At 44.1% G+C, this 13748-nt stretch overlaps 1 protein-coding gene across 2 annotated transcripts in view; it reads left to right on the plus strand.

Annotated features, from left to right (window-relative positions):
- Window positions 1-5592, plus strand: part of LOC135090485 (zwei Ig domain protein zig-8-like) — a 28019-nt gene extending 22427 nt beyond the window's left edge. For both annotated transcript variants that reach the window (XM_063987253.1, XM_063987252.1), the window contains 2 exons: window positions 831-999; window positions 1930-5592. In XM_063987253.1, coding sequence (XP_063843323.1) covers window positions 831-999; window positions 1930-2039 — 279 coding nt within the window. In that variant the 3' untranslated portion in view covers window positions 2040-5592. The remainder of the gene's footprint in view (window positions 1-830; window positions 1000-1929) is intronic.
- Window positions 5593-13748: the final 8156 nt, after the last annotated feature.

Here is a 13748-nt window from a genome sequence, read left to right on the forward strand (position 1 = left end):
GTATGACACGAATAAAGAAAAAAATGGATGAAATTTTTATACAAGAAAAGGGGGGAGAGAGAGAGAGAGAGAGAGAGAGAGAGAGAGAGAGAGAGAGAGAGAGAGAGAGAGAGAGAGAGAGAGAGAGAGAGAGAGAGAGAGAGAGAGAGGTGGCTGAGGCTCAGCGGATTGGGAGAGCAAACACTAAAACTGAAGATGGAGACATAAGAACAGAGAGAGAGAGAGAGAGAGAGAGAGAGAGAGAGAGAGAGAGAGAGAGAGAGAGAGAGAGAGAGAGAGAGAGAGAGAGAGAGAGAGAGAGCATCAAGAGACGGATGTACAAAGAAAGACGGGGGGGGAGAGAGAGAGAGAGAGAGAGAGAGAGAGAGAGAGAGAGAGAGAGAGAGAGAGAGAGAGAGAGAGAGAGAGAGAGAGAGAGAGAGAGAGAGAGAGAGAGAGAGAGAGAGAGAGAGAGAGAGAGAGAGAGAGAGAGAGAGAGAGAGAGACAGAGAGGAGAGGAGAGGGAGTCAATTTCACGTACACACACAAACATATGCATACATACATACGAGTATACAAGAAGTGAACATGCATGAACACACACGGAGAAGAACATAAAGGGAGAGACAAAGAGGGAGATGGAGAGAGAGAAACAGAAGCAGACGGAGGAGGAAGCAGCGACAAGCAGACAGAACAGACAAGGAATAACACACAAGAGAAGCACAAGCAGCCAAACCACTTTAAACACAGTCTGCATCACCACCACCTCCCGTAGAATAACAACCACGCCGCCAGCAACAGAAAGACAGACAGATAACCCTCTCATGCCTCTCCCCCTTCCTCTACACCAGACCATCAGCTACACGTCGTCGCGAGGAGGAGTCAGTGTGGTAGAGGAGCGCGGCGAGACCACCACCAGCTTCCTCCTGCTGCAGAACGCCCGAGCCTCGGACACCGGCACCTTCACCTGCCAGCCTGATGGAATGGAGCCGGCGATCGCTAACCTCCACGTTCTCGATGGTAAGTCTTAAGAGGGAGAAAGGGACGGGAGAGGTGAAGGTGAATGGTGGGGAAGGAAAGGAAAGGCTAGGGAAGGGTAGGGAGTGTGGAAAACTTTAAGTAAGGAAGAGATGAAAGGACGAAGTGCAAGTAAGTGAGAATAAAAGAGAAAAATGTAGAGGGACACTGGTGAGAGTTGATTTAGGGAGTAAGTGGTTTTTGAATATCGGTAAGCGAAAGGCAGATGAAGAGCAGAGCAGTAGTCGACGCGAGGTGGTAAGTGGCTGGCTTTGAGGAGGGTAGATGGAGGGCCCTGGTTTGAGGGTTGTGTCGAGTAGATGAAAGGGATGGAGAAGGTAGAACTTAGGGCAGGAAATTTTGGAGAATTATGAGAAAAGGCTTCAGTTAATGATTTTACATTAGGGAGTAAAAGGAAAGGATGGAAGGAAAGGAGGAAGGGATGTAATTAGGATGCCAGCGCCGTTACCAAGGGAGCCGAGGTCATAAAGGAAATATAGAGGCAATATGGTGTCAGAGGGTGATTAAAAACAACCACGAGTGGGATGTTACATTACGATGTAATATACGAAAATTACGAGAAGCAGCACTGAGCGGCACAACAGAAACAAAAAGGTGAAAATATAAGTAAGGAAATAAAAACTTTCAATTCAGTAATTAAAGGTCACAACGGCATGCGACCACGTAAAATAGGTATTGTGAAAAAGTGTAAATAGCATGCACGCTGCTGGCTGTAAAGAACAAACTAACAAATGTCTATTTGTGTGCGTGTGTGCGTGACTCTGTGTGTGTGTGTGTGTGTGTGTGTGTGTGTGTGTGTGTGTGTGTGTGTGTGTGTGTGTGTGTGTGTGTGTGTGTGTGTGTGTGTGTGTGTGTGTGTGTGTGTGTGTGTGTGTGTGTGTGTGTGTGTGTGTGTGTGTGTGTATGTGACAGGGGAGCATCGGGCGGCCATGCAGCACAACTCCAGCTGCGTGTGCGTGCCGCGGCTGTCCACTATCATCGTGGTGGCCGCCTTCATCGTCACCTGTTGTGTGGTGTTGTGAAGCCCCAGGGAGGACAAGGAAGGGCAAAGGCATCCAGGAGGCACCACAAGGGCACCCTCCTGGCGCCCCTGCTTCCTCCTGCAGGCCATCCAGGCGCCCGGACAAGGAAGTGGTTCGTGAGTCACAAGTTTCATGGCCACAAAGACTTTCTCGCCGCTGTTTCTGAAGCCAAATGTGGCGCCGCCGCCACGAGACATTTTACAATAAAGGACGCAATGGACGGCTCATCCTGACCCTCTCTGCGTACAGGCACAAAAGGGAAAGGTCAATCGCAACGGTGCATTATGTAATTCTTGAATACATGCTAAGTGCTGCAGAGGCTGAAAAGTTTTCCCATCAGCGTAAAATTCCCTCAAATGCAAGAAGTTACTGGACAGTTAATTATTTTTACTTATTTTTGTAGGGGAGGCGGAAAAATTGAGTCACCTGTTCATATGCTCAGTTAATTATAAAAGAGCAGATTATGAGCTCGTTCAACCGCCGGGCCGCGGGGTCGATCAGGCACTATTTTTCCGGACAACATTTTTGCTTTCAATGACTAATAATATTATGGGAAAAAATGTAAAATGCAAAGTAGGTTGTTCATTTTATACATTCTCATAATTTGGTTCCTATTTTCTATGATTGTCCCCTTAAAAAAACATTATGAACATAATGGTCACTAAAATCCTAGTTCTATTTTTTTTTTTATATTTCCGCTCACTAATAGATTAATACCAGTCAGTGATGAAAAGTCAGAGGTGGGATTTTTACATAATGGAAAATCAGCCCGTATTATCAGTTGTGGAAAACTACATGCATATGAATGAGATAATTGGACTGACAATAACAGGAACATGTAAGCAGAGATCACATCAGCAAGTCACCACCAGGGAACGGTATTCAAAGGTCCGACCTGACGTCACACATCACACGTGGATTGGAACAGGGACGGAAAAAAATTATTAATCCAGACCAAAGCTTCCCACAGAACCAATACAAAAATACTTCAGAGAGAAAACGTAACATTTACTTTGAGGGGAGTGGCCACAAGGGACGAAAGAACGAAGGGAGGGAGGGAGGGAGGGAGGCACTGACCCCTAGGCCCTCCCCTTCACCCTCCCCCAAAGACTACCAAAGTGTATGGCGTGTTTCCGTGTCCTCCAGTCTTGTGTTTTGTGAATTTCCTCGTGTCTATCTGCAAATCAACTTATCATGTGGTTTATCGATTCTCTCTCTCTCTCTCTCTCTCTCTCTCTCTCTCTCTCTCTCTCTCTCTCTCTCTCTCTCTCTCTCTCTCTCTCTCTCTCTCTCTCTCTCTCTCTCTCTCTCTCTCTCTCTCTTAATGTCAAGATGAATAATAAAGATTTAAGGTCCTCCACCTCCTGTCTCGCCTCCAAGGACATGTGGAGACTTATTCCACCTCCACACACACGAACTTCAACCACTGTCATTTCCTTTTGAAATTGCAAGCCCACGCAAAAGTTATTCTTCGACAAAAACTGAAAAAAAGAGTATTCAGAGTTCAACAGTGAGAAAAATAACATGAAAGGTTATCGCAGGATTGCTCATCATGTTTTAAGGTCATCGGCACATTGGTTGAGATTTGTGAGATTTTAATTTTCTTTATTTTTTTCTAGAGAGAGAGAACACACGGCCGCTGCTCTGTCATGTTCATTTATTTACTTTTTTTCTTTCACACGCAACGAGAAACCAAAACTGTTTTCCCATAATCATTTGTTCACCCTAATGCGAACCCCAATGGGTCATCAACACGTCACACTTGCACCATTCTTTCCTCATATTCACCCATAGAATCAGTACCATCCTTTATTTCAGTTCCTGCCAACCAATTCCCCGGCCTGTCCTGTCCTGCGCTGCTACCTGCTATCCGCTATTATATTTGCAATTCGAAAACACCTCAGTAACCTTCCCCAAAATACAAGTACCACAGGTTTAAACACGATGTATATCACCAGTGACCATGATACAACAACCTCCACACGACACTAAAAAGTACTAGCAACTGCACCACCACTAACCCAACTAACCAACGCAAAACACCACACCACACCACCCGGGACACTATCTATTGTCACTGCACTCCAGCACACGCACAAAACTGACAGCCACCACAGCCACCACGTCACAGAGCCTCGCTAACGCCGCACTGCCGTCCCCCTGCACAATACAACCACATCACTGCCTGCTGCCTATGCACGGGTCGGGGTTAATCAGTATAATGCCGCACACGGACATTTTTGAAGTGGTTATGCCTTTGTTCTTTCATCCATTACGATTGGGAAACATCAACCAGGGATGCTTCTTTTGGGAATAAATTTTATTGGCAGTTCTGGACCGGGTTTCCGTTTTGCTTTTTGAAATTCCTCGGTTGGAGGGTATTACCGGATTATATTTTTTCGTTCTATATACACATCGCGGCGGAATATCATGCACAGCCATTTTGTACTACAGGATATATTTAGCTTGCTCTCTTTTCATAAAATAAAAAAATGAATTTGTGTTTTTCAGCAAATTAATCAAGTTAATGCGCATTATTCGAGCGAATATGAATGCGTTATGTTTGCTGAACCTGTAACTTTTATGTATAAATTCTTTTATCCTGGTGTAATTTGTTTTGTCATCAGTGCATCTTTGCATCATCAGCATTTATGTCTCACTTCTGATATATTTTTTACATCATCGCATATTCATGTTGTCATCACAGTACTTTTACGTTCACATTCTCCCATTCAGGTGCCATTTATCCCTTTATCTCCCTACCATGGGACTCACTCACCCTCTCATTTCATGGTCATCGCTGTTAAATGCAGCACATTCATCTCACCCTCATTTTTTTTTTTTTATGTATCAATTTGGCAAGTCTGACACAATGGCCATATACCTGCCACCGTGCTTAGGTGTGCTGGTGTTATATGTTGATAGTAGTAGTAGTAGTAGTAGTAGTAGTAGTAGCAGTAGCAGTAGTAGTAGTAGTAATAATAATAATAGTAGTAGTAGTAGTAGTAGTAGTAGTAGTAGTAGTAGTAGTAGTAGTAGTAGTAGTAGTAGTAGTAGTAGTAGTAGTAGTAGTAGTAGTAGTAGTAGTAGTAGCAGCAGTAGCAGCAGCATTGGCAGTTGCAATACCAACAGCGACAAGAGCAGCGGCCAAAAATGTATGAGTGTGTGTGTGTGTGTGTGTGTGTGTGTGTGTGTGTGTGTGTGTGTGTGTGTGTGTGTGTGTGTGTGTGTGTGTGTGTGTGTGTGTGTGTGTGTGTGTGTGTGTGTGTGTGTGTACGCGTTTATCTATGTACGTAAATCAGAATCGTTGAGATTATGTGTTGAGCCATAGACAATGATATGAGCATTCGTAAAGTTTTTATATAATTCGCTTTCTCTGGAGAGGACTTTTTTTCGTAAACTTGTATGCCCATGTGTTTATATATGTTTCCGAGTGTGTGTGTGTGTGTGTGTGTGTGTGTGTGTGTGTGTGTGTGTGTGTGTGTGTGTGTGTGTGTGTGTGTGTGTGTGTGTGTGTGTGTGTGTGTGTGTGTGTGTGTGTGTGTGTGTGTGTGTGTGTACAACGGTATTATTACCATTCATTCATTCCTGAGTAATCATATGCATACATTGTACATACTGGTTGGTACGCATGTGCAAAACAATGTGTTCAGGTGTGTGCGGTGCGAGGGAGTGAAGTTGTCTTGGTTTCCTCCTGAAGATATCCATGTGTGTGTACTGATGCGTGTAAATATTTGTGTATACGTTGGTTTGAGTGTCTTTGTAAAATATGTAAATATGTAATATATATTTGTATATGAAATAAAATAAAAGGAATATTGACACATACTTCAATTGTTGCCCCTAATGATTCCACAGGTAAGGAATGTGTGTGTGTGTGTGTGTGTGTGGTGTTCCCCGCCGGCCAAAAGTTGCCTGCACCAGCCAGCCCCGGGGCCATAAATCCATGTATGCTGTATGACCCTCCACCCGACGCTGCGCAGCCTCTCTTAGCCTCCATCTTATTCTTCACTATTGTTAACACTCTTACTTTTTCTCCTTCACGCTCGCTCACTCGGAAGCTTTTCCTCCTAACCTCCTTACTCCTCACATCTCAGTTTATCTTCATTTTCCCCTGCCTTACTCTTTATCCTAAGGTTTCTTCTCTACTCTCCTCCACGACCCTTTCTTCACTTTGCTTGTCCCCCACACAGCCCACCCCTAACGCCTCTTGTTCCATGTCTCCCCCTCAGTGCCTTAACTTTTCCCAAGCTCCTTTTCTTCGGAAATCCTCTCCCTTCCCACTCATACTTACTGTCCAATCTTGATCGTTCCCCAATCAGCTTTCCATCACCCTCTTCTCACCCTAACGTTCTCCACACAGCACTTCTATACACTGTTATAATTATACCATTTTTCATTTTCAATATACTATACATGTATTATAATACTGTGAGCTCGTTACCTTGTACATACTCATGAAATTCTCCCTGAAAGCAGGATTCATAATTAATTAATCTCAAAAGAGAAAGAAATAAATGTAAATCTTCTATTTTAAAAACTAACATATTATATTGAGCTCTGGCAGGAAAATGTGCTTAAAACAGGTGAGACTGCCGGAAAACGGCGGTGAAAACATGGAACAAAAGGAGGATGAGGAAGAGGAAAAGGAAAGAGGGTACCAAGGTAATGGAGGGAGAGGGAAGGTGCTTGGAGGGATGGAAGAAAGAATGGAAAGGAAAAGTGAGGAATTAATGATGAAGTGAGGACAGAAACTTTACGGCGTGACACAGGAACACAGGATTAGGAGGCGGAAGTGTGCATGACAGAGGTAAGGGAGAAAAAAAAAATCGGAAGAACTCAGAGAGAGAGAGAGAGAGAGAGAGAGAGAGAGAGAGAGAGAGAGAGAGAGAGAGAGAGAGAGAGAGAGAGAGAGAGAGAGAGAGAGAGAGAGAGAGAGAGAGAGAGAGAGAGAGAGAGAGAGAGAGAGAGAGACTTGGGAACAGGAGCTGTAAAAAGGAAAAATATTGAATAAAACAGTGAAACAAAGAATAAAGGGGGAAAGGAACGTGAATATTCTCTGTTCATTGTTTCACGTCCCTGCATCTCTATCTGACACACCATACCACCACCCATCTTTCTACGGCTCCCTAAAAGAACCCAAACCCTCGTGAGCTGCTGCACCACACCCACAGCACGCCAGGCACACCACACCATACCACTCCTCCACAACACGCACTCAATGCCACCACCACACCAAAACCACTTCCAGTCTCTCCATGGCTCTCTAAGGGAACCCTAACCCTCGCGAGGCGCTGCGCCATACCCTGAAGGGGACATGGGCTTATGGACTCTATCTTACACAAGCCAGCGAGTGGATACCACCTGCCTGAACTCCTTCCGCTGGAGCGCTGACGAGGAACTTCCTGCAGGGTTAATGAAGAAAAAAATATACGGCCCACCGGTTTGTTTCCATGAGCTAAACTAAGTCTGGTTAAAACAAAAATAACAGTTTATCATAAAAGAAAGGTTTTCAGCGCTCAAAAAAAAAAAAAATTGCCAGGGTCCGTGGAGGGAGTGAGACAGGTGTTCTCACTCACTAGGGGAGGCGCTTTCTTCCTCCCTCTCTTCCTCCCTCCCCTTCTCTCTCCAACCATCCCCCACAAAGTGCTGCCTGGTTTGAGGGTGGATCACTTCACACTCAGATTTTCTTTCTTTTTTTTTTTTTTGTTATAAAAGAAGAAGGGGGAAGGAGAAAGGCAGAATAGAGGAAGAAAGAGGAATAACACGAGGGTGGAGGGGGAAGAAATGGATGCAACACCACCTTTCCATACTGTCACAGATCTCCGGCAGGGAAAAAATAAAATCTATGCATTTTTCATGTCCATAAAACAAAAGGCTGAATATCCTACCTACCCTGACACACACACACACACACACACACACACACACACACACACACACACACACACACACACACACACACACACACACACACACACACACACACACACACACACACACACACACACACACACACACACACACACACACACACACACACACACACACACACACACACACACACACCTACGAGCAAATAGGCTAATGATTTTGACGCAGCTTTTCATATTCTTTATGGCAGAGCATGTGACCCATTTTTCCCAACATATGCATTTTTCTGTCCTCTCCTATTATGTCAGTCCCTTTATGCATGAACATATGAATGAATAAACACACACACACACACACACACACACACACACACACACACACACACACACACACACACACACACACACACACACACACACACACACACAGAGATGACGAAATGCCAGCAGAATAACTCGATAGTGACATTAGCATTCTCATTTTTAAGTGTGTCGGCGACCTCCTCTTCTCATTATCGACTCACTAACAGATGAGGGATGGAACATTTATGACATGAACTCAGAACAGTTGAAAGAATAAAAGAGGAAGAAATGGAAAAAGTGAGTGAGTTAAAAATAAAATAAAATAAAAGGCAACACAACAAAGAGCTTTCGACGTTGCACATTCAGCTTCCCAATAAAAGATCAAAGTATCTGAAGATTTTACTAAAACGTAACACATCTCCACCCACTGCACCACATCTACCTCACCAGAACACCAGCTGAGGTCCACCCACACGTCAGAGTGGGAGAGGAAAAAGTAGTGGAGGAGGAAGCACACAGAAATGGCTGATGAAAGAAACCCTGCCGGCCTATAATGAGATTACTGTTTCGTTCAGCTGATCGTTAGAAACCGCTGAAGAACAGAACATAAAAGTGAAACGGATTCTCATCTTCTCTCACGTGCAACACCGGCGAGAAAAATTGAGACCAACGCCGCATCAGTGGGAGAGAATATATCAGGAAACTTTCAAAGGATACGAACTGACTTTCTGCATTACATTCACGGTTGAATATCGTGCAACCTTGCCTGTAACTATTCCTATACTAATATGTATTTAAAAACATAGTGCATAAATGTTAAGAAACTTGCGGATATGAGTGTAAGCAGACTATTTTACTTGTGTGTCTATGTAAGGAAATTTCTGATATGACAGAGGAAAAGGAAGAGGAATAGGAGGGAAAGGAAGAAGAAGAGTTAGAGGAGATGGCTATGTCTGTGACTGTAGGGGAACAGAGAATTCAGGAAGGAAGAGTCACTATTTATCAAGGGGAGAATGCTGAGCCCCTCGAATACTTCTCTTCTTGATAATTACCTCTAGATTTATAGGGACCTTAACCTTAATAGCGAAATCTGGTGGGCAGAATGCTACACGTTCATGCGATTTTGTGGTTTTGCGGTACGATTTTACTGCAAGGAGCTTTGATGTTATGGTTCATGTTCCTCTCTCTCTCTCTCTCTCTCTCTCTCTCTCTCTCTCTCTCTCTCTCTCTCTCTCTCTCTCTCTCTCTCTCTCTCTCTCTCTCTCTCTCTCTCTCTGTCTGTCTTGAATATATGTTTTTATAGCATTTTATCTATGTATGTTTAAGCATTAACATGCCAGGTAAGTCTTTCACACAGTAATGAAGATTGCCTTCATTTAGTAATCTTTCTTTCCACCGAAGAATAAGAGTTCTGGGAAGAAATGTTAAGGAGAAGCGGAGGAAGAAGACGGGTGGTGAAGAAGGAAAACCAGAGACAGTGACGGAGAGTGACGAGGAAGAAGGAAAAAATAGAAAAAGAACATGACGGGAACCAATACAGACTGAAAAATGGAATGAAAAAGAAATTCACAATGGTTCGGGAAGATTTGTGGTGGAGGAAAGTTGGAAGATCTAGGAATTGAATGAGAGAGAGAGAGAGAGAGAGAGAGAGAGAGAGAGAGAGAGAGAGAGAGAGAGAGAGAGAGAGAGAGAGAGAGAGAGAGAGAGAGAGAGAGAGAGAGAGAGAGAGAGAGAGAGAGAGAGAGAGGAAGACACGTAGAGCTTGAGATAGGGACTGAATAGAGGTGAAACAGATTGAGGACCTAAACACGATGATACATAATCCGTGCAAAATGAAACAAGCTCAAAAATGTAAACTCCCAGTAAGTACAAGAAGAGCAGTCTGCCTTAGCAGTACTGCACACACAGAACAGCACCTTCAGCAGGCTCGCAGGCGGCATCTGGTCGTAACACGGCAGTAACAGCCGCACAGCTGACTGTCACGGGTCACTGTGGTCGTGAACAAAGCCAGTATTGCTGCAGCAGAAGCAGATATGCAAATTAAACTAAAAACACAGAAGCTCGACCCTCAGCAGGCCATTGTACTAAAGCTCTTCTCCCTCCTCTTCCCCGTAACGCAGCTCTGTAGACATAACAATAACATTATAAGAAGGTAGGATGGCGGGCTCATGACCTGCTCTGCTGCTAGAATGTCTCTTAAACACCTATTTTCAGTCATTTGTGCTTAACGCCTCTCGCCAGCCACACCCGAGCAGCGCCATAAGAGCGAGAATGGCACGTGCCACCCCGAGGTGACGACGCCTAAACGCAGAATTTCATATCTGCCACTGAAGGCCGTTGGGGATGCGAGGGTTGTTTTGCGGAGGCGGCAGTGGTCTGGCTAATATTTATGTGGGTGCTCGTGTCTGGCTGAACGCGGCCCAGGTGCCAGTATGTAAGCCCAAATTACAGGCCCCATTCTTTCCCTACTTTTTTTAATCTGGGCATGAGACAAGCGTGCAATGACAGGGTAAAGTCTTTGTTACTTTGCCTTATATTCTTGAAAATAAACACTAATACGTACACGGAGATAGCGATGCATAGGTAGCTGGTTTATTGAAAGACACTGCCTCACCTCACCAAATAAACAACTATGGCAGCTCCAGCATTTCACCGTCCTCCCTCACCTCCCGTACACATGCTTGGTCATTGCCACATATACTGTCGCATTCTAGCACTGTAGATACTTTTGCTGCCATGAAAGACAACGCAGCAGCCAAACCTTGCACTTAACTCCAAGCAGTGTTACTCTCCAACCTATTTCCCATTATCTGTCCTTCACTTACCATGTCTCGTATGAAGCTCCTGATTCTGAGTGCTGTGGGACAGTACAGCAGGCAGGGGCATAGGAGAGGAAGAGCCGAGACAAATCTGAAGAGTGCGGAAAACATTAATCCACGCCCTCATCATTCCTTGGCTGTCAGAGGAAGCGCACACTGAGTAGGAAGAAGGCGAATATCTAACAATAAAGCTGCGCTGCATTTGAACTTCGTGGATGTCGATGATCCGCCTGGGCCTAATATTACAGTGAATGGTTATGGCTGCAAAGCACACACACACAAACAAAACATCGACATTGTCCTCATGTGCATGTCGCCGTCTTTGAGGAAAGTAAAGCCATCGCTCAACCACAAATTGTCATCGCTGCGTGAATGCTGCCGATAGTCTCAGCCAGAACACCTTGTATATGCTTATAGTGGGGAGTCAGCCGTCAGACCAATGCATCATCCTGAGGATACCCGTATCATCTAGGATACTTTTCCTATTATCCTTAGCATGCAATATAGGTACAAAGGTTACACCTCTGCATCAAAACGACTTTCCTTAAAGAAAACAACTTCTTCGCTAAATGGATGCAAACATTTTAACATTTTCGCGACGGAAGGAGGTAAGGACACTTAACGCTTGCCCAATGCGAGGAAATTCGCCGAAGGACAGAAAAGAGCTGCGTTTAACCTTCACCAATAAAAATCACAATTAAAACGCTAACGACAAAACGCCTTCCCACTTTGCCAAAATCTTTTGGAAGAAAATTATATAATGATTGTGTGGAAGCAATCATTATACTCTTATATCCACATTTTTGATTAAGAGTAGTTTTGAATCACTGCACAGAATGAATTATACACGAACTTCTTTCCTGTTCTCTGAGCGTTTGCAAAACATCGCGAAACAAGGGACTGAAAGCGTTCACCAGCCGATGCCATCTTCAATATTCCCACACTGAAAATGCAGAGAGAAAATGATCGAGGGAAATCCCGCCTCCCCACAATTGGAAAGCACTCATTAGAAAACTTGAGCTTAGGATGAAAGGCGGACCAGATCAAGGCAAAGGATCAAGGAGAGAGAGAGAGAGAGAGAGAGAGAGAGAGAGAGAGAGAGAGAGAGAGAGAGAGAGAGAGAGAGAGAGAGAGAGAGAGAGAGAGAGAGAGAGAGAGAGAGAGAGAGAGAGAGAGAGAGAGAGAGAGAGAGAGAGAGAGAGAGAGAGAGAGAGAGAGAGAGAGAGAGAGAGACAGAGAGAGAGAGAGATCGTGGAGGCACTTATGAACAAGCAGAAAAAGAGCAACAAGCAGGAAAGCTCACCGATTGGGTTACTGAGAGACTAACCAAAAGAACGCTTCACGTACGAAGGGACAGACAAGATGTACGCGCTCTTAAAAATAGCCTATAAAAGAACAGCAGAAGATCGAAAAGGAATAAGGCCAAGTAAAAGACAAAGTACCAGAATTTCATATCACTGCCTGACACACTAACCTAACTATATATATATATATATATATATATATATATATATATATATATATATATATATATATATATATATATATATATATATATATATATATATATATATTTTTTTTTTTTTTTTTACCACCAAATCCAGCCACTCTCACAGCTGCCACTCCCCCGGGTCAGCTTCCTTAGGCTATTATCCAGTAGCCTAGTGCAAGGCTAATTATCACCTGAACCAAGGCCGACTCACAGGTCGTATGCGGACACAATACGCGATACGTCAGGACAAACACAAGATGCACCGAGCGGAGCGACCGAGGCAGATTACTGCATTATATACTAAAAGTGGCAACCACAGACAGGCTCCCATGGGCTTAACCTAATTACTATGGTGGGGGCTTACTACCAGAGAATATCCCACTGAAATTAATATAGATGGCTTTCTAATATCCCCCCGATTTCGCCCATTCTCTTTAGTAAGTCTCTTTCTCGTGCCGATCTAGCTCCAACTGATTGAGCGGCAATCACAGACAACCTCCTGTGGGCTTAATATGAGTGGTATGATGGGGCCTACCACCTGAGAATTTCCCACTAAAATTAATATACACAGCCCTCTAATATCCCCCGATTTCGCCCGCTCAGTAAAAAGCAGTAAAACATAACAAGGGACCAGTCAAATTTAGACAACCAAGACATTCAGACACAGGGAGAGGTCACCCGCCACCTCCTGGGAAGACACCAACACACGAACAATACAATGAATGGGGCCAAGGACAGATTTCGCCCTTTCAAGATCCCTACAGCAGCCAAGATCAGCTACCCGTATGGGCCACAGCAAAAATGTGCACTGCGAGGTATGTGGCTAATATTCCCCCACTTCTTAAGCGACTTGTTCCCCAAATACATCCTCACACACAGCTGGCTCTCTGTGTACCTTTTCCTTTGCTTGATATTCGGAGCGCCACTGACAAAGGCACGCTTGAGATTCGGGGCGCCAGGACAAAGGCCCGCCGGCCGGCACATGGGCTTCATCATGTGACTCTTCTTCTGGCAACTAAGGCACTTTATATATATATATATATATATATATATATATATATATATATATATATATATATATATATATATATATATATATATATATATATATATATATATAAAAGCTACCTTATCTCAGCAAGAGCTTGTCACACAGATAACACCCCTGCCATCATCACTCTCATAACTACCGTCGCTCATCTTCACGGGAAAATAATAACTC

Source organism: Scylla paramamosain, chromosome 35, assembly GCF_035594125.1.
Source record: "Scylla paramamosain isolate STU-SP2022 chromosome 35, ASM3559412v1, whole genome shotgun sequence".
In the NCBI taxonomy this organism is placed as follows: Eukaryota; Metazoa; Arthropoda; class Malacostraca; order Decapoda; family Portunidae; genus Scylla; species Scylla paramamosain.